The sequence below is a fragment of the Euwallacea fornicatus genome, chromosome 3, assembly GCF_040115645.1.
Source record: "Euwallacea fornicatus isolate EFF26 chromosome 3, ASM4011564v1, whole genome shotgun sequence".
NCBI classification, from domain to species: domain Eukaryota; kingdom Metazoa; phylum Arthropoda; class Insecta; order Coleoptera; family Curculionidae; genus Euwallacea; species Euwallacea fornicatus.
In genome coordinates this window covers 762983-785071 of record NC_089543.1, presented here as the reverse complement: position 1 = coordinate 785071, position 22089 = coordinate 762983, and the positions used below count along the sequence as shown (strand labels likewise).

Below are 22089 nucleotides of genomic sequence, written 5' to 3'. Positions count from 1 at the left end.
ATATCCTCTCTCACATAAATGATAGGTCTCATACTGCAATTTTTTGCTTGTAAAGCAGTCAATATTTTGTTTAGTCACAGGCAATAAGAAGTCAGTATTCTTCAGTGTGTTTCTCATAAATTGTGCAAAAACTTGTATAATTGCCCCGCAAGGTTATGGCATTTATGCAACAAAAATAACTGAGGAGTCTTCATTACTATACCATAAATTATGCGTTTTCACTAAAGACCATCTCGAATTAATTTAACAGCAGCCTTGGAAGTCAAGATTAAAGTATAATAACACACTTTTGCCTCTTATTGCAATCAAAACACAATCTCTTGGTCTTTTCGATGATTCCGACATAGGCATCTACTTATTGTTTGCTTATACCTACTCCGAAGTTGTCCATAGATGAATCTCATGCAGACATTTTAATACTACACAGAGTGTCACAAAAGTGCTACAAACATGTTTTTTTTTTAATAAAAATTCAAGGTGTCCGTGTTAAGAATCGATAGATATACAAACGGGATTGATTATTTTCCGGCCTATTTGATTCTAGCAGTGTGAGGACAAAGCTCTTTAATAATTTGTATTTAAATATCAACGATAGTTCAAGATACTTTCCCTGTGTAATTTTCCTATTTTAAACTTGAATTTTCTCCACAATTAAAAAGGCGGTCAAAAATGAAAAAAAAAGAAAACATATTTTATAGGCACAGATCAAAATAACAGAAATTTCGAAAAAATAATTCAATATTAAACTTAAAAAATAAACAAGAACCTCTAATTTTGTCTATTTAAACTGTTATTTGTCACCACTATGCTTGTCCACCTAGGACTCAAACGTAAACCGTAATTGCTGAGCATATATCCATCTTGCTTTGGTATAGACTCTTGACTCAAGACAGCAAATATGACGTACGTGTCAACCGCAATCAGAGTCTACTTTTTGAATATAAGTTGATGACGTAGGCACAGTTGTGACTAATAATAGTTTTAATGGGAAAAGTATCATTTTTTTAATAAAGGGTGTCAGAAATTTGTGCCGCCTTATTAACTTGAGTGCATAATTAGTATTAGAGGTACTCGTGTGAAATGTATAATTGTTGCATTATATGAAAAAGGAATACATTCCTTTTGCAGAAGAGGAAGAACGTGAAATGTACTGTTGGTATTAAACATTTTTTGATTATACTTTTAGCTCTTGAAATATGAATTTAATTTTCCGCTAATATATTTATACATGCTTGTAAGATACATTAAACCGAGCCTTACGTATGTCTAGTATAATATGGATAATTATTTCCAGTATGTACTACTGAAGAAACTTAATATATGTCAACCTGTTTCTGATGGGATCCCGAGAATTCCATACGGCTAATAGTGATACTTTTCAATGCAGTTGGGAAGGCAGAGATTACTGAGATGAACGAAAATCCTTTACAGCCTCGAATTCCTAAATTAGTAACTTTTTTCTTGTTTTTTTTTTCTTGCAGATCAAATTGGTGGTCGTTCTCCTGTACGCTTAAATTGTAAATAATTGCAGTGGAACTTAGTTTACTCCAACCTGAAGTGTTCAGAGAAAGTTCATTTCAAAGACGCCGTTTTAATTGCCCTGCTAAACAGTTTATTACTACCAAATATATGTTGGACTTAATTTGGAAGACGTGGTTATATAAAGACCGTGTTATCATAGCGATCCTTGAGACGCAGGGTCGTTATAACCATCACATTATGAAAAAATGACTTATCATTAGACGTATGATTCTTAATAGTGAGATAAATTGTTATTATTAATATGATTCCATCTCAGACTCCGTTATGTCCTTAGGCGTCAGGATGGTTTTGATATTGCATTTTTGCTCTTCTTGCTGGATGGTACCAGAGCAGTTTAGTTTACTAATTAACGCGTACGAAAGGGCAGTGATCGAGTCTCTGCATTTTTTGTAATACTTGTGGTTTGCCCCATAAAAATACCTTGACGAAATGTCCATACTAATCAAGCATAATTTTCCTGTCACATTCATTCTAAATGCAATAAATATTTGGAATAGTTATTAATACAACGTCTACATATCACACGAGGCAGATATCACGTTTCAAAGTGTTGTGCAAAGGCAGAAATTTCGCTTTCATATCTTGGGGCATTTGGAATTGGAATGTGGTACCTACCGTGACTTAGTGCGCCGGGCCCTACAATCTTTTGGATCCATGGTACCTTTTTTGTCTATTACGTAATCACAAGTTAAATAAATTAATGCTTGCTCAAAACTAGATTTATTGGGTTATTTATCTTGATGTAAAACGAATCGGTGTTACTTTTTGGAACCGGTTATTTCGATGGCCTTAAGTAGTGGCGGAGGAGCTACCGATAAAGTGAGTTTGTGATGGAATAAATGGTTTCTTATTGATTTTGACATATATGGAGAGCGTTGCAAAATGGCTTAATCCCAATCAGGCCTTGATGTAATAACTGTATTACCAACTGTCGTCATTACGCACTTACGCAACACGCAAAGAAAGACAAATTTCGGACCAGTAAAATTGCTTGATTGTATAGCTAATAAACTACGGTTTTAAAGCGAAAATATTTCTTATTAGTACTTGTTCAATAGCCTTGACTTTACACAAGGAATTCAGACAATCCTTTCAAGCTTTTAATCGTGTACGTACTACGGCACATATTCAAATCAAATTCTTGCGACTATTAAGAAACACAATCAATTAACACAGGCTTAAAGTGCCTTTTTCTTGTTTAAATTGCTTCAGAGGGCAGTACTAACGTGAGAAATTGAAAATTCCGTTTTATTATTTTTATTTGCAAGGAGTGGCTTCACTAGTTTCGTGTTGGGTAATGCGCACTGTGGTATGTTTAAACCGATAAACTTTTACCTAAATAAATATTGCACCGTATAGTGACCTACTTATATAGTGAAACTGGCTCTCTCCAGGCTCAAATAGCTATATCAACTGCTGTTAACATTTTGGATTAATGTCTACCAAGCAAATTTACATTTCTGTAAAAGAGAGGAGTTTTTGCCAGAACTAACTAAAAGACTAACTCTCGTAGCTAAAACATTTAGTTAAACAGGCGTGGCATTGGGATACGTCCCTCAAGAATGGAGATCTTCACTGAAAAAGCGGGAAGAAGCGATTACAGCGTCGCTAAAGTCTTCAAAGTTTGGAAAAAATGCTGAAAGGCAGAATTGTGTGGTGGCAATCCGTCAGCAATGGAAGGAGTCACCAAGCGTACAGCAAGGGAAAGTGGACAGAAGCGGCTTTCCCTTCAGTAATAAATAATATAGAGAAGGCTTGTTCAGATAGAGAGGAGGCGTTAGCCTTCTCCTTTGACACAGAAAGAGCATTCCTCAAGGCAAGGCAATAACTGGCAATATTTGCGACACCTTTATGGCCCAGGGCGTCCAGTTCGTGGGATGGGTCAAAGCAACTCTTCAGGATTGCAATGTTACAGTATCTCTGAGAGAGAATCATCAAGGTCTAGGGTCTACATTTCCACTGTGCTATACTAAATAGCTGTACCAAACTGTGCAAAGATTCATAATTTTACTGATAATCTACAGTCGACCAATAAAAATCAAATGCGAAATTTTATTATACTTAGTTTTCATGGAGTACTGAGTTCGTTTTGAGTTGACTTTCCGCATTGAACTTGAGTGTCCGATCAAGAGTTGGAAGTTCTTTCCGCAGCATACAGATGGCTCTACACCTAAAGCCTACTAAAGCCCTAGGTATAACACAGACTAAAACTTTAGTCGATAAACATAGAGCACACAGGTTGTGCATAATTTATTGGGCACTCGCGCTCTTAAAGAATGGAAACAGAACTGTCCTCCTCCTCCTCCGTGTTTGCAGACGGGGTACCTTCCATTCTCCGGAAGTGTCCATGGCTTCTTAGTCAGCAGTGACTTTCAAAGACACCCATATGGTTAAGTGAGATGGAAAAATTCTATAAACATATGTTAGTAACAAACATAATACCGAAAATTGTCAACTTTCTTATAAGACACATTTAGCAAATTGTTAAGACTTCTGTAGTATTATATTCCCCTGATGGCATGTAATGTTATTTCCTAAGTGCTACTAGCTCTCAAACCGCTCTATGCAAGGGAGTTACAGTTAACTCGACAAATAATGTGCATTTTCTTCCCTAGACTCATATCCAGGTTATTCTAATTTCAGAACAAACACTAATCAGGACCACAGTCACATACACGATACTACAGATATTTGCTTTGCCTTTCCTAGGCTGCATCTATTAATTAGCTCGCTTTAAAATTGTAATCTTTATTGTTAACCCACATTTCAGCATTGAGTGCCATTATGCTTATACCATTTATGTCAGCTAATGCATACATAAATTGACATTCCAATTAGACCATAATTAGACGTATTTAAATTGTATCCTTATACATTCCGTATGATTTTTCAGATTTATTGTAGGGTACTTCTAACTGAATATTATAGCATAAATGGAGGCATGCGAGCGTATTCTTACGAAATACAGTTAGGTAATAAGTAGGTACTCTTCGTATCGAATTTGTATATATGTGCACATATTGTGGCTGCCTTCTAGTTTAATGATGGCTGTGACGATTTTTACCAAAATTGTCAAAGTGGAGCCGACTTGAGAAAATTTAATTACGTGGGAGAAATGATCTCCGAACCAAAAAAGAACCTCAGTATTGTTTTCCCACGACCTGTTATGAAAGTAAGCATGACCAATGGAGATAGCAATCGCGAAAAAAAATGCTAACACACTCGTATGTTAAGAATTCCTAACACACACGTGTGTTAGTAAAACAGATAAATAATAGGTATAGCGCAACGAACTTCTCTTGATAAAAAAAATGTATATGCTAGTAATATGCTATTGTATTAGCTAATTTGGTAAAATACGTCCTTTCTAATATCTTAGCTACTACATACTTACACTATGAAATAGTGTAAGATATCTCCTACGGGTCCTAATACCTGTAGGGTTTTTTTTTTGTATACGTATAGACCATGGTCGTGTGAAAAATAATGTACATAACTCGCAAGAAAGTTTCTTAACACACTAGCGTGACCGCCGCTCTTGCTTGCAGCTCGTACGCAACATTTCACGCTCGTGCGTAAGGAGTTATTTTCTTAACTTGTTATGTAAATAACTATTATTTATGCGCTTTAACCTACACGAATTTTTGTGTGTTGGTCAATATATTGTATCCATTTTTTGCCTCCTGTGAAGGTTGAATTCTTTATTAAACTTACGATTACCATAATAGATTTATTAGTTTATAGTTCTCAATCACGTATACATATTAAAATTTCTTACCTGAGGTGGTATAGTGCATTCTGACAATTGGGATATAAAATTGATAATCAGAAGACAACAAAATGCTGATCGTAGGCGACAGGAATTCACAACACAAGGCAATAAAACGATAAACGTATTCCGAGAAATAACAATAAAAATTGGCATTTTAAAGGTTTTACCATGCTTTTTATGCACGTTTGGTTTCTCTCTATACAAATTTGTCTAAAACTTTAGTGTGACTCATCGTCAAGCCTTCTTTTTACGTGAATAACTTACAAAGCACCATTACGAATAAAATCTATCTTCTTGACTTGCAGTTTTTGAAACTGCAGCTGGAACGGTGGATGAACGGTCATGACTATGACCAAGCAGAAATACATTGATGGTCAGTGGATTCTGTAGTCAGTAATGCTTTAAAAGTGAATCAAATCTAAAGCTGCAGACTCAGACATGCCTACCTAAATATTTGTATACAGGAAATTTCGTGAATAACGTTCCCATGAGAATGCCTTCAGGAGGTTGTGACTCAATCATATTTATAAGAAGATGAAATCAGCTTTCAAGAAACAAAGAATTTTAGATTTAATTTGGCCAACCTTGTTTGTACAGGGTGAGCCAACAAAATTATAAAGTAACTTAATGAACTCCACTTAAAGTTTATTTTCAAACTGAATATGGTTTGTGATATAGCTACGAAATATATATATTTTGAAAATATTTAGAGACCTAGAAGATCGCTCAAAAAAGTGTTGTTTTGAAAAGTTATGTTTTTTAAATAGCACACCTTGTATTTAAGCATCCTATCGTATTCTAGTCGTAATTATAATTTTTTTGCATAGTTGAGTATGCCTATCTTCTATGGTTCAATAGATAAAGAGTTTTTTTTGAAAAATTATCATTTTCAAGTACTTTTTTTTTACACATACCATCTTTGCTTTGTATGAGATAATGTTCATATTTGGAGTCGTGGAAATGAAAATCTAGGTCAATATTTCGCTTACTAATTATTTGAAATGAAACCCACAGAGTATCTAATACATTTTTGTTGGCATCTAAGTGCCAACATAAAAAATTGTAAATTAAAAAAGTTACCCTGTATAGGAAAACGATATTTCACTTTGTTTGAAAATTAGCAAAAAGAAATTCTTAGACATGCACTGTATACAGTGTGTCTCAGAAACAGTAAGACAAATATAATGTATAGTAATGGGTGTTAGGTGTGGAACTCTTATACAAAATTTGCGGTTTTGAAAAGTCATTAATGATTAAAATTTCATTACATCCCATGGATCAAAGGGAAATCTCATAAATGATACTTTCGAGCAGTTTTTTTTGTTGTTATCAAGTTGTAATTAATGTTAAATTATCAGGTATTTCTCTCGACTTCGTATGGACTTTATTCGATTTCTTGTGTACATCTAAAGTTCACCAATGCGGAAATTGTCGGTAATTAAGCGAATTTCACATGTGTCGAATTATTGGCTCATGCATACATGGTCTTCCCTTCTGATAGATTGGAAATTGTTTCAACCGCACCAACCTCTCACTATGAGTTACTAACAGTTGTGAGTTATGAAGGATCAGGAAACGCGAAGAAGACGTGAAAGCCAAAAACAGCACTGCTTTCAACAAGTTAGCTACATCTTCCCATATGTAACTTTTTGCTCTAACTCTTATGCTAAAAGAGATTACTTGATAGCTGACCTAACTAGGAATTTGCCAAGAGATAAGGCGATTAGCTGTTAGGACCCCTTGAATGTAGGGTTTGCCTTTGGGAGCTGACACAGCCCGTATCTAGAAAATTAAACGTTTTATGTGTTTTTGAAATTTATATATTTTATGTGGAAAAATTCTGTTATTGTAAAACTATTTTTAACCTTGTGTGATTTACGGTTAAACCGAAAACTGAAACTTACTTCATATTTTTAAATAGAACATGGCAGTTTTTTTACGGGAAATAGTTTTTTTGTCCAAAATGTGCAAAAGATTCATAATATAACATAGTACCGACTCTCGATGGTTTTTCATTTATTTTGACTTTTACGCCTTTTGTAGAACATTACTAAACTCGATTATCTAGAAAACTATCTAATATAAATTAACGAAATAAATTTTAAATTACTGCAAAATTAACACATTTTTATATACAATTAAACAATGAAGAAAAATATTTGAAAAAGTGTTTAAACATTTTTTTGAAATTTAGAATTTTTTAATTCATAAAAGTAATTTGTTTCAAAAGGCACCTAAAATAAAATTTTGGGCCATTAAATTGATAGAAAAAAATGAACAAATACGATATATACCATAGTTATTAAGGAGGGATACTTTTTGAGTAAATAGAAAAAAAAACTATAAACTATTTTATACTGCTCAGGTAACAAATACATCAGTGCGTCTCTAAACGATCAGGTTGTTTAACGTTTTTTTTATTGTTTGTTTTGTTTTTTTTACAATGACCAGTTTTCGAACCCTGTACAGGATATGGTAGTTTATATTAATAGGATCCTGGCATTTGCTAAAAAAACATGATATTGACACGTGACGTAAACATATCGTTTTTATGGTTTTTTTTATTCACTCAAGTTTTTACTGCACGTTATTAACAACGGTCCACAGGTGTATGTTAAAATGATTTAAAAATCTGCAGCGATATTTTTTCTGGTAAAAAATAAGGTTTGACTCTGCATTTTAACACTGAGCGCTTACTTTTTAAATTTTGGATTCTTCATTGAATTTAGATATTTTAATAGCTTTTGCGTTTTTTTTATGTCAATCGCCGTTTTTAATTTCTTTTTACAAGAGTAACAGACGTGGTTCGTTACTGAGAGGTACATGTAATCCTCTCACGTGAAATAGTGTTTTCTATTGAAGTATAATCATTAAAACGACCTCTAGTACGTGTTGAAATATCAGAGGTACTTTTGGGATAAGTGCATCTGTTACCTGATGTTGGTCAGGTGTTTAATGGTAAATAGTAAATGGCGACAAAAAACTACCTACGTTTACGGTTCACCTCCTACGCTTGTTTTTTTATGATCATCCGTTATTTGACATACTCTTTTTACAATTTATTATGAATCTGAAAATTCACTTGAGAATTTGCACTTTTGCAAATTATTCGAAAATAAAAAAAAAACTATCCAAGGTTTTGAAAATTGTCAGTGGCGCACTATAAAAAGGTTCTGGATAGTGTTAGAGCTTTTGATTTTCGGAAAAATATCACCCTGTAGATTTTTAAAAACATTGCAGCATGTTAAAATGCATTAACCGTCATAGATACATTTACGGGAAAAATATCAGTGCATAATGTCTGAAAACCTGTAGAAGCTGTATGGAAAATGCTATGAAAACATTTTAAATTTTGAGACCCTGCCTCGCAGAAATTGAGGCATGTGATATACCTATAAGTTTATATATATATATATTTTACTCATAATTTGAGTCTTTTTTAGGATTTTTGATTTTTTAATACTTTTTGGCGTGCATCTTTTGGAGGTGCAAACGAGAAATGTAAAGTATTAATAGTGAAAAGAAATGTAAAATCGCATTTTACCATTTGGATATCGATGTAGAAATTTCCTTTTTAGAGAAAAAATTTCTCACGAATTGCTTAAATGCTTTTTTCTAATAAAAAATAATCCTCACTGGAACACGTTTGAGGATCTCAATCAAATAATTTTTTAGTTTCGATTTCCTCAAAGAAGACTTGCCGGAGGGGGGCGGGGTTGAGGAATACCCCGATATTACATACAATTTAATAGATACCTGCCGTAAGTGATATAACTTAATGAAATGCCGGCCTGGGAAAATCCAGACTGAGATGGTCTCGTTACGAAACCATTACGTTACGTTCTCAGCCAACAATAATGATTTATTGTGTAAAAATTATCACTTTAATATACAGGTCTTTGAGCTAAACTCTTCATCTACAGCATTAAAAGCTCGGAGAGAATGAGAACGTTCATTAATTTAATTCTATTCACTATTATTGTCGTACTATATTCACGTCTAATTGTCGATGTTACGAAACTATTTTATCCCATTAGTGCATTCCACATTTCCTTGCAATTTCGGCTAATAAAAGTCAGGGAAGTAAAATCTGCGTGTGTTACAGAGCTGAAGCCCTCGTGGGCAGTAAACACACACGAAGAGGTCTTCAGTAATTTATCACATCCGGCTAAAATTTTTCGTGAATTTGCGAATAGATGTAGCCATCGACCGCAATCTTTCATAAATATGATTTTATTGTTATTTTTTCTCATATGCCTTCTGTTTGGTTGAAACTGAAAGTTAAAACATGTGGTTAACATAGGCTGGCGGCTAGTACTAGGAGCGGCTACTTATTTTATCGAAATTGGAACATTTTAAAAATCTATGTTTTTGAACTATCTGTGGGGACCCGGAAGCTTAAATTTCAAGAGAAGTTATTGAATTTCCGTGTTTTAGAAAAATAAATGTTAAGTCAATCAGTGCGTTTTAGGTACTGATAAAGAGCGAACATTAAATGTCTGTAATGTCTGTAAGGACACCGTTGATTTGTCAATTTAGCACATCTATTGATAATAATTTGGGAGAGTTTTTATAATATTTTGACTTTGAGAACTAATTAAATGTAGAGAACATTGAAAAGGTCAAGAATTGCACATCACAACTTAGATAATTAATTATTAATTAGGGGTCTTCTGAGATGCCTTATGGGAACGTAGTAACAAGGATAAAATTCTCTAAAATAATAGTTTTTCATTGGATTGAGTATTTTAACACATATGGAACTATGTAAAACCTTCTACGCAAAAAGAAATCTCGAAAGTCGGATCCTGGAACAGATAGACAAATTTTGAGATTTTCTCGCTGAAATCCCGTGATGACGGCGGTTGATACTCAGATAAAGACTACTTGAAAAAATGTTAAAATAAAAATTCAGTGTTATCTGTTCGAACGATTCGCCGTCGTCTGCATCAAGTCAATTCACATGAACCAGTTGCGCGTAAAAAATCGATAATGAAAAAAAATCGCACAGCTAGAATGTAGTTTGTTAAAGACCATAAAGCATGGGCTTTACCTCAGCGGAAATACGTTTTTTGATTGAACAAGAGTTAATCGAATGGTATAAAATGGGAGGCAGTATCTGCGTTATCCCCCAAGCCAGGAGTACAATCCTAAGTAATCACAGTGAAACATGGAGATGAATCCATTGGGTTGTTTTTCCTGGTCCGCAGTAGGCCCTATTCACATAATTACGGGGATTACAAATTAGGTCCGATATAACAATATTATTGAAGCTGTGATGCTACCGAATGCCGAAGAGAACTTGCCTGTAATTTGAAAATTTCAACAAGACAACGACCTAAAGCATACGGCAGCTAGTTTTCGTGTTGGCTCGACCAGAATTCTGCGTCTCTTTTAAAATGGCCTTCCTGTAGTCCGAATCTTAATCCGATTGAAAATTTGTGGAACGATGTAAAGAAGGTTTCGAGACGACAAAACATTAAAAATATCCCAGATTTATTCGATGTTGTCGGGCTAGTGTGGTACTCTGTATCTAAGGAACGTTGTCGGGTACTAATTAAGTCTACGCCAAACCGTTGTGTGGAAGTACAGAAGAATAAAGGTTATTCGACTCGTTACTAGTAATGTTAAATTTTATTGGAAATTTTTTTTTCCAGTTTCGATTGTTACAAATTTCTTAAAATATGCATTATTAACTTCTCTTATGACGATATACAGGGTGTTTTCTAACTACGTGTAAAAATTGAAAGGCGTAATCCTCTACTGATTTTGAGTCAAAAATGTCTAATAAACATATATCCGCAAATGCCTTGTTTCCAAGATGCAGGGTGTTGAAATGCCACAAAGACGTTGAAAGAGGTTTTTAAAGGTTTGATGGTTGGGAGCTTGGTGGTTTGGAAACCTTTCCATGTAAATGCGCCTCGCTGCCAAACACTTACCATCAGCAAGGCCGTAAACAAAAACCATATTGGCCATTTCTTGATTAGTGTAATTAGGCATTTGAAAAATTTTCAAAACTGAGGTATAATCTGATTTTTGGAACACAGAACTAAATTCTTTCACTTTAGAGAGTAAAACGCCAAAATAACACTGACTATCTTGTTTATAGTAGTGGAAGTAGCAAAAAAAACTAACAATAAACAAGTTAGTAAATACCACCAAACCTTTAGAAACCTTTAAAACCTTTTTCAACGTCTTTCAGTCAACACCCTGTATCTTGGAAACAAGGCATTTGCGGACATATGTTTATTAGACATTTTTGACTCAAAATCAGTCGAAGATTACGCCTTTAAAAATTTTACACGTAGTTAGGAAACACCCTGTATATATATACAGGGTGTCCCACAAGTGTTTCATTATATTTCAGTGGGTAATAGTACATTGAAAAATAATATGACTCCCTATATAAACCATATTCCAATAATGCTTCATTAAGAAGATACAGGGTGTTAAACTTTACTTAAAAAATCTAACTTTTATTGATATATTCAAAACCGTTTGAGATATGTAAGTGAAATTTGGCATGTTTTGAGAGTTAATGTAGACGCATTTATTTATGCAAAAGGGCTATTTTTCGTTTCACCAGTGACGTGCGTACGGACACCTCTCAGCACATTTTTAAAGAAAAACATGGTGCGCCACTGCTTTTTATCAAAATAAAAATTATTTTTAAAAGTTTAATTTCATTTAGAAGAAAAATGCTCACTTGACTCTTTTTCGTCCGACGTATCGTTTGCCAGTAAAAAATTGAATACCGTCTATATGCACGATATTCTCTAAATGGTTTTAATAATATTAAGTTTGTTTTAAATATTATTTATTTGCTATTACATTATAGAAATTGTTCAAATTGGTGGCCATTTTGTTCAATACATAATTGAGCTCACCTGTTCATTGATACTCTGATACGTTGAAATATTCCAGGTGTGTTTTAAGTTTAACACCCTGTATCTTCTTAATGAAGAATTATTGGAATATGGTTTATATAGGGAGTCATATTATTTTTCAATGTACTATTACCCACTGAAATATAATGAAACACTTGTGGGACACCCTATATATATATATATATATATATATATATGTATAAAAATCGTGCAAAAAATCTTGTTTTTTTTAAGTTTACTTCCAAGCAATTATGTTTTCTATTTTCTATGCCGTTCTTAATTTTATGGCGACCACTGTAACTTAAACATTCTCGTGGATTGACGATATAACACACGACACCTCATTATTACATGCACTAATTTGTGGCTGGGCCAACACGCTCTGCGTCATGACTTCATGGAAATCACCCCAGATACCATCGCACTTCGACTTGAAATTTTGCACTATTTTGCTGGTAAAAATTTATCAAAAATCTGGAATCAGCGTGCATCTTACGGCCAGTGAACCATCGTGTGTCCTTCGTGTTAAACATAAAGGCCGGCTTTTCGATTTACGCCACGGATAAATGATATACCAAACGCAAATTGTAAATTCATGGTGTTCTGTGAAAGTTTTTCAGGAAGGTTATTGAAGCGAGTTATAAATAGACGTGCTATTAAATAATTATTATTGACAATGCGTTTTCACTAAATTGACTTTCTTATATGTAAATATCGCCCATTAGGCACTTTTCTCTGCCTTGTTGTATTGAAAATCATTTCTTTTAAAGCTTAGAAACTTCTGCAATACAAATTTTCTGATAATCTCAAATTCCTACTGCTTAAATTTATGTATGCATAAAAGAACTCTATCACGTGCACCCGTTATTTGTGGTGTAGGTATAGTGAAAAGAACGTGTTTAGCGTAATATTAAACCATAACTTCTTCAGTAATTACTCGAAAAAATTCAAGAATATATGTTCGAACGGTATTTTTCTAGGCTACAAAATTACTTTTATGTGTGCTCTGGACCATTAGATGCCCATTTGATTTTGCGCTCCACTGGCTTTACTACAGGAATGGGTTTTGCTGTAATCCCACGTTACCGACAATTTTCGAAGTTAGTATCTTTAGAAGCTTCCTCTCTGGGTGCACTTCTAGCAAGAACTCTTCGATCAATGGGTACCGTACACTTTAATTTGACAAGTATTATCAAACTATTCACAACTTTAAGAAGACTCACTGCATCCTAGAAGTGGACCCCATCGAGCATTGCTTCGAAATGAATGCCGAATTACTGTCTCCATCGTTCAATACGTGCAGCGTTACCCTTTAAAAAAATATTCTCCACTTTTCAGTCTTGTGGGGAGAATACTTATAATGGAAGCTGCTTTACTAGAAAAGATAAAATTAGAGCGCCCTGACCGGCAAAAGGTTCAGATGAAGATTCTTCTTGAGAGATCAGGAACCTCAAGAAAACCAATTCTGGCGATCCATCCACGACCCCTTTACTCACTGAAGGCATTTCGGAAAGGAATATATTGATTGGGATGATCCGTATCAGGCGATTTTCAATCTGCTGATAGGAATCAATCCTATCCAGAAAACTGTTTTTTAAATGGCTTTGAATTTCTAACTGAGAAGGAACGCGTTCAGGATAACGAATCCGACATTCAATTCCAGAAATTGAGAAATTGTTGAAAAGTTTCAGTGAAATGGCACTACATCTAGAGCTTGTCCATCACCACCACGTTTGAAGAAGGTCTTCCTGATACATCCACCAATCAGTTTCATGTTCATCCGGCTCAAATTATTTCTGGAAGCTGATCTACGTTCGAGGGAAGATACGTTGAAAGTTAGATTTTCAAGAAAATAACACACACTAAAAAAAAAATAATGGAACCTGCGTGTGTAAATTCTAGGCAATTAACCCACCATGTCTGATTAGATAGGCTCTTTCTTGGAATGCTTCAAGAAATTCTTCAAAGAGGAATTTCACGCTAATTGTGCGGAAAACTAATCTTTTATTTTGTGCAAACGACAGAAAATATTTGATTAAATTATGAGGATAGAAAGAAGCATGTTATGGACAAAACGAAAGTTTACGAGTGAGCTGCAGGTGAGGTCAGAACAAATTAACATGTCTTACTTTCTTGTTGTGTTAGAGCTTTTTCTACGAGCTACTGCTTCTTTAATGTAAATTTACTGGCCCTCACTTTACTAATCTCCAGAGATAAAAATTGTTCTGTTTCTATTTTAAAATTCTGAGCAACATACAAAACGCATATAGTTGTCATCGAGATGAATGGATTTGTCGACCACTAAGCTGTGCGTAACAACATTACGTAACGGTATGAAGGTTCGTTATACAACGGTTATTTGCTATTGCTGATTTGCTGTTATAGGGCATTCCAACGTTATTGGCAATTAACTGGTACGAGAGAGAAAAGTAAAAAAATGTCGCATTTACAGAAAAAAATTCTTGCCCCTTGAATTTTTATAGCAATAGTGGACACGCTCATATACATTTGAGTAATATTTATTTATTTTAAGTGGTTTGTTTCAATAGGTGTCTAGATAAGTTAATTTGTTACATCAATAACGATATTTTTGGAAATTGGCAATAGGTCTCATAACTGTATGGATTTTTGTTAACATGTCGGTAATGTGTCTTGAAGTTTCGGAATATACAACTGATGTTTTTCCTTGGAAGAACATATTGAGTTGTTTGGAAAAAATTTACTAATATGGTCCCTATTCAACCAAAAACATGCAAAATGTTAACGTTGTTCAAGGTTCGCTACTTTATGGACTAAAGGCACAGAATATTAATATGCAGGGCATTCTATGCCGAGGGGAAAATATTTTAAAGGATGATTATATAACTCATTTTTAGTAAAAAATATCATATAATTAATGATCCGATTTTCAATTGTTTTAGAAATGTTCACAAATTACATTAAATATTCTTGTTTTGCACATAATTTTTTGATTACCAAAAATGTTACGAAATACATATTGAACGTAAATAACATAAATTGAATTTACTTAATTGATATGCTTCGTGTGAAGACGATTCAAAATACCCCCCTCCTTTTGAATACTTTGCCTCCCCGCGGGTTTTCGCTCATATATTCGCACGCTTCCCGTATGTGCCTTATCAATACGTTTCTAGAATTGATAGGTTGTGAATACACTTAAAGTTTTAGGTCAACCCAAACGAAAAAATCCAGAGGTGTGAGGTCTGACCTTCGCCGATGCTAGAAGGAAACGAGGAAAGTTTTCCTCAAAGTTTGGTAGACTCTCACAAATGTTCTACGAATAGGAAGTTGTTTTAAAAATCAACATTGATACGGCCTAACTGCTTCTAGCTCATTACGGTTAGTAAAACCATACATAAAAACAATGTCAGCATATATCTCGTTATAAACCTTATTATAAAAAAACACGATTACTTTACCACTGATACTGTTTTAATTTGATGAATTAGAGATAATGCACGTTAACTTAACTTTTTTTAATGTAACAATATATTTAAAATCTAAATATCTCTAAAACGAGTGATACATCTCCTATTTTTATCTTAGGAAAGTAAATCAACTTTTATCGAAAAAACTTACTGTTATGGCCTTTATTAACCCAAAAACACCAAAAAGTCCCAAAATATTTACTTCGCTCAAGGTCTGTCAAGTGAGTAACCACCCAGAATGTTAATAGTTATAAATGACAGGGTCTTTAACTTCGAGATTAAGTAGGAAAATAACGTTGTTTCGGTCTTTGACTTAGATTGCATTGTGGGCTATGTACACCTGCAAATACATAAATCTTAATAGACCATTTAACGTTTCATTTACTTGACCGAGTTGCTACAGTCAGATTGCATTCCACAAATGTATACCTACATGCTAATCTATCTAACAATTTCGCTCAGTAGGTGCTCGTTTAAGTGAAGAGCTTCAATTATCTTGATGATAACTGTGTCTCTGTTTGTGTCATATGAAGGAAATGTAAAGTTAATAATACGAAAGCAATAAAACACGTGAGAGTGAGAGATGACATTCAAACTCACATTCGCTTTACTGCTCGATTTTAATTTCGAATTTAGCAGAACGTTTTCGATTAACCGAGTATATTTAATAGCCCTAGAAATAGAAACTGAGTATTTCTTGAAGAAATAAAAATTATACTAATTAAAAGTGTCAATAATCAAAATAACTTCCATTACTATCCGTGATCTTTTGCTCTTTATGGGATAGATGAAGGATGTCGTCGCGATAGAAACTTAGCGGTTTCGAAGCAAAATAGTTATCGAGCCACTTTCGAACATCGTCAACTTTAGAAAGCCGCTGATCAGCTACATGAGACTGCTGAGTAAATGAGAGTGGCAAGCGGTCAAGTCTGGACAATACGGAACATGGTGGAGAAATTTTTAGTTTTGAATTGGGACCTCATACCGCTCAACTGTAAAAGTTTCATTAGGCTCCAGAAGCTTGTAGTTAACGATTCCCTTTCAATCTCACCAGGTACATAGTAAAACTTTCTTGGCGTAAATATTCGTTTTGCAACAGATGTGGATGGCTGGCCTGGATCAACCAATGCTTTTCTCTGCTTATGATGGTCATACATTATCTACTTTTCATCTCTCGTAATATTATTTTACAGAAAATTCTTTCTTTCATATCGAAAAAGCAAGTTCATGCAGATGTCAACCGATCGATTTTTTGTCATCTTCGGTTAGCTCGTGAGGAGCCCATTTTGTTTCCTTTTAAATCTTTCCCATTATGCGCAATCGAACTAAAATTGCTTGTTAAGTAATTCCTAACTGTTCAGCAACCTTTTTTCAGTAGGACATGGATTTTCGTCCAGTAAAGTTTGAACTTGTTAGTCTACAAAACTTTTTCTACATGCGAACATGGATCGTATCCAAGACAAAAATATCCCTCAAAAATTTCTTAAATCACCTCCTAACAGTTGAAAAACTAACAGGATTATCTTTCCAAGGCGAATTAATCATTTCTATAGTTTCAATAGAATTTTGTTGCAATTAAAAATAGAACAACATTGATACTCGTAAATTTTGCCTGGAAACATCCATCGCTTAAGCACATCACATTTTTTTACACACTGAATAACAGATCGTGGGCAACGCTTATTTTGAAATGACATTTAGTCATTTCGAACATTAATATTTTAAGAATGCATTTTTATTTTAAGATTTAAAATTTGTAACAAAATTCCGTTCACATTTAAAAAAGCCTCATAATGGTCTCGTTTAAACCAAAACATCGATATATCGTTGAACTACCCTTAATGAGCGTTTCCAAGATTTATCTGCATTAAAAAAAATCAAAGTTGGGGATCATTATGTTGAAAACTAGGCCAACTATAAATTTAGCAAATCGTACAGGTCCAGTGTCTGAAAAAGTGCAAAAATATGAAAAAAAAATTTTATATTTAGATTTCAATTTATTTTCAAAATTAAATTTTGTCATTTTTCAGATTTTTCCCAATAACTCAGAAAATTAAAAAAAATGGCAACACGGTTTTCGAATATTACTGAAGCACCAAGTTCAATATATTTTCCCTAATTTAAGCGACCTCGCAGTTTTCACCATTTAGAAGATATGACATGGCATTTGAGACACCCGATATAAGAACAATGACTAGGCCGCACATGCTCAGAATCGAGAACCAATTGGATGCAACTGCGTATGTTTTCTAATGCGGCTAACTTTGGTGCTCAGTTTATTTTTGTACATCTGTTACATAATATTTATGTGTATTTCGTTCCCTTGAATATTTTAATGTTTTAATAAAAAAATGGTTTTAACCCATTTTCGGTGACTTTGAACAAGGTCGCTAACGAAAGGCGATTTTTGGTAAACGATGTACCTGCCGCCAGTGGTCATCAAACTTTATCTTTAAGGACACTTAACACTATGGACGTGCGACGCTATTTCGTAACGCCAGGTACATAATCAGAGTACAAACACTAGCAGATGCGTAAAAAAGGAGTTTGTTTTAGGAGATGAGTTCTTGTTTACCGTTACATTTTTGTTTACAATTTTCAGACAAGAACGAACTCATAAGTTCAGTTGTCTGTGCTTAACTGGGAATAACTGCAGAACCACCTTTTAAGTAAGCATGCGAATAAATAAAAGGTAACTACAGAAATTGTTACATTTTATCATTCTCAGGTGCTTTTATGCAGGATGCCAAAATTTCAGGTATTCCTCTTGTCTCACTTAGCTTTCCCAACTAGTGCATGCTGAGATTATGACCGTATATTAATATTATCTTTTAAATCCCTGCGTAAATTACTTTATGCAGTGTCCTCTTGATTAATGTTCAATCGGAGCGAAGAGACGCTAATAAAAAAGTAAGGCATTCCAGTAACTGACAACAAGGGAGCCAACGTAATTATATTAATTTATAACGCCATTAAGGTGGACAGGCGCAGTAAGTCAATTTTGCTTTATAAACTAGGTGCATTGAATCGCAATAAATTGCGCTACTTATTATCGTTATTGTTACTAATAACTCAGCCCAAAGAGATAATCCTAGAAGATCTGGTATTGAAAACTCATATGACTGCACACTCATTGCAGGCGAGAGTTACAAAATCTCGTTTTGAAAGCAATGTCGTTACACCTAAGCATTGATTGATATTCATAAAATGCCTTTATTGGTATGATAATTAAAGGCGGTTCTTTTGACCGTGGTTCCTCGAAGGTAGTCAGTTTCCCGAAGCTACGTGTATACCCCCAGAAGGGAGTTAATACTGCCCAGATTTTCTAAGCGCATAATTTGGAAGGTTTAACAAACAGTAATTTGGGAGAGGCGAATCCTTATCGATAAGTTAACCTGATCGCTTAATGAAATATGAGCTTGTTAAATTTAACTAAAAACTGAGGTTTTACCTCCGTCAACACAATTAGTCAGTTAACTAACTAGAAGGAATCTGCTCGTTCGATTTTAAACAAGTTTCCCACTAAAGATTGCGACGTTTCGTTATAAGGAAAGTCTCCAAGGAGAGGACGAGTACACGTAAAGAACATTAAAAGTTATCTTAAATTTGCTAAGTGAGTTGGTAAATACTGCGACATTTTACTTGCGCCTTTAACTAATTATTTCCTGTTAATACTTGGATGATAATGGCATGCATCGATTTCAACATCTAGAGTGGGATGTTTGGAATAAATTAATGAAATCTTCCAAGGTTTGAACGTAAAGTCTTCCTATTTGCTTAACTGCCTACCTGTATTATCAGGGTATACGAAATCCATATTAAATGCTCATGGTTAGAAGTGCATTGTCGTCCGGAAATTTAAATTCACCGCTATCGAATTTTATTTGTGCATACAAGATGACGTAGACTACGTTCGATAAAGCAAATTGAAATATGAATGAATTGGAGTAAAAACCGTAGTACACAGGGTGACTCATTACAATGGAACAACCGATAATTGGAGATATTACACGTCAAATGGTACCGATTTGAGAAAATATGCTTTATCGAAGAGTCGATAATTTCGAATGTACACTGCGTCCCAGATAAAGATGGACAGCATGGGGATCTCGGGAACGGTAATAAATACAAAATCACTTAAATTACGAAAAAGTTGCGCAATTTAAAGGAAATTAATAATCTGTTTTTATACCGAGTAAATTTCGAATGGTTACGAAGATATGCGGAAAAAACGAATTTAGCGGTTTTGTTTTTGCAAATTACTGTTATACGGTTACAGTTAGAGAAATGAAAGTTTTCATTATTAATACACTTTTTTGAGAACTTCGTAGCAGTGTTGCCAGTTTTCTGGTAGGTCCTTACTTTTGGAGATAAACTTGTTAAACCTTTGAATTCCGTTTAGACATGATAGAGAATATTTCTATTTTTAAAATTGTCATAAAATTATTTTTTCAGCTACATCTTATTCTTGCTATATTTGTCAGAAACTCCATGAGTTATGGCCATTAAAATATTCTTTGATAAGTCAGCTATCTTCTTGTCTCATACCAATAGTACACAATAAATAAATAAATTCTATGAAATCGTCAAAAATATTTTTAAGTCGTGAAACTTTAAATTTCATAGCATCTACATATATATTTATTGTGCACCATTGTTTTAAGTTAAAATTGTAGCCGATTTATTAAGAAATGCTTCAATCGCTATAACTCATAGAGCTTTTGAAGAAAACACCAAATAATATAATACATGCCTAAAAAAGAAATTCCATGACTATTTTAAAAACGTAAATATTTGCTGTTATGCTTGTACCGAATTCAAATGTTTAACAATTTATCACCAAAAGTAAGGACAGCCAGAAAACTGGCAACACCGCTACGAAGTTCTCAAAAAATTTATCTAAATATTGTAACAATTTCATTCCTTTAATTGTAACCGTATTAGAGATATTTACATCGAACAAAGCAGTTCAAATCGTTCAACAGATTTTAAATCGCAATACACCATTGAATGAAGTTTTGGAATACCTCTAATTTGAGGCATCACTTGACTGGTGTTTCAATTTAAAAAATCAGCTATTTTGCATTACCGGTGGTGTAAGCGACATTTAAAAAAATAAACAAATGACAAAAGGATATAATTTTTCTTATTTAATGTTGCTTTGAAATTAAAGAATGATAATAATTCGCTAAAAAGATAACCGGGAGAAGGGTAAAATTTATAGCCGCGCAGTATTCAAGGGAGGACGTGATCTTGCATGTCCACTCTTAAAGCGGTTGCTGAAATTGTTTATTTACTTTCGATTCAAAACTGGAAAACAATAATGAACATTTTCGGTATATTTTGTTATATTACATCCGTAAAGAAAAAAACGCAACACAAATTTAGAAAACGTTATGTCGTGTGTATAGTGAATTCGATGAAGAAAAATTAAAGATTTTATGGGATTAAATCGGCGATGATCGATATGGGAGATTACTGACAGTCTAAACGTATCGAAATCTAGCGTTGGGAAGCATTTCAAACAAATTGGATACGTCAGCAAACTCGATGCATTGATACCCCATGAACTCGAGGTACATTTTAAAAGAGAAAAAATTGGCTCGTTTTGCAAAGATATGATAACAGGTAGCGTAATGAGCCAGCTTAAAACACTTCAATATTCACCAGATATTCGCCAAAGAAAAGTTATGTTATCCGTGTGATGGTACTGCAAAGGTGTGGTGCATTTTGAACTCCTTCGAAGGAACTAAACAACTGGTTTGAATATGTATCGCCGTCAATTGGATAAAATGATAGCGGAATCGGGAACAAGCACCCAGAATTGATAACTTGTAAAGGTGTTGTGGTTCATCCATTCTAAATTGCTACAATTTAGATAAGACGTTTTTCCACATCCAGCCGATTCTCCAGACGTAGCATCGTCGAAATCTCATCTGTTTCGATTACTTCACGATGCTCTTAATGGAAAAACCTAGGCGACTGGCTAAGATGTAAAAACGTATTTACTCCAGTTTTCTGCCTGAAAATAATCTTAATTCTTGCGAAGGCCAGATCATGAAATTGTCTCAAAATGTTATCGAACAAAATGCGTAATACATAATTTAATAAAGTTATAATTTTTAGTGGAATAAGTTTTCTTTCATTTACTTTGTGAAATATGCAAGAACTTGCAAAATGTTTGCGTGTAGATTTTAAAAAGTTGTGTGCTTCTGATTAATTTTAAACATGTAATTTTCAGTCATAATGTATGCTCGTACGATTCAAACAACATGCACTTACACATTCTAATTGTTAATGCACAAACAACCAGTATAACATAACATTGCTTCTGTTGCTCATTATGTATGATACATTTTACGTACCTGCATATCCATGGAGAAAAGATGTTTCATGACAGTAATTTATATATAAAAACGAAAACCCGATAGTAAGTTTA

At 34.0% G+C, this 22089-nt stretch overlaps 1 protein-coding gene across 3 annotated transcripts in view; it reads left to right on the top strand.

Moving 5' to 3' along the window:
- The window catches only part of LOC136350421 (uncharacterized), a 36641-nt gene that overhangs the window by 6292 nt on the left and 8260 nt on the right, over window positions 1–22089 (top strand). The window contains exon 2 of one of the 3 annotated variants that reach the window (XM_066302079.1): window positions 1295–1449. The exons of 1 other annotated variant lie outside the window; for it this stretch is intronic. Coding sequence is in view for 1 of the 2 variants with exons in the window: in XM_066302078.1 (XP_066158175.1) it covers window positions 18387–18408 (22 nt within the window). In the remaining variant the exon portion in view is untranslated. Of the gene's footprint in view, window positions 1–1294; window positions 1450–18378; window positions 18409–22089 lie in introns of those variants that run through there. One more of the 3 variants, XM_066302078.1, reaches the window with a different exon arrangement.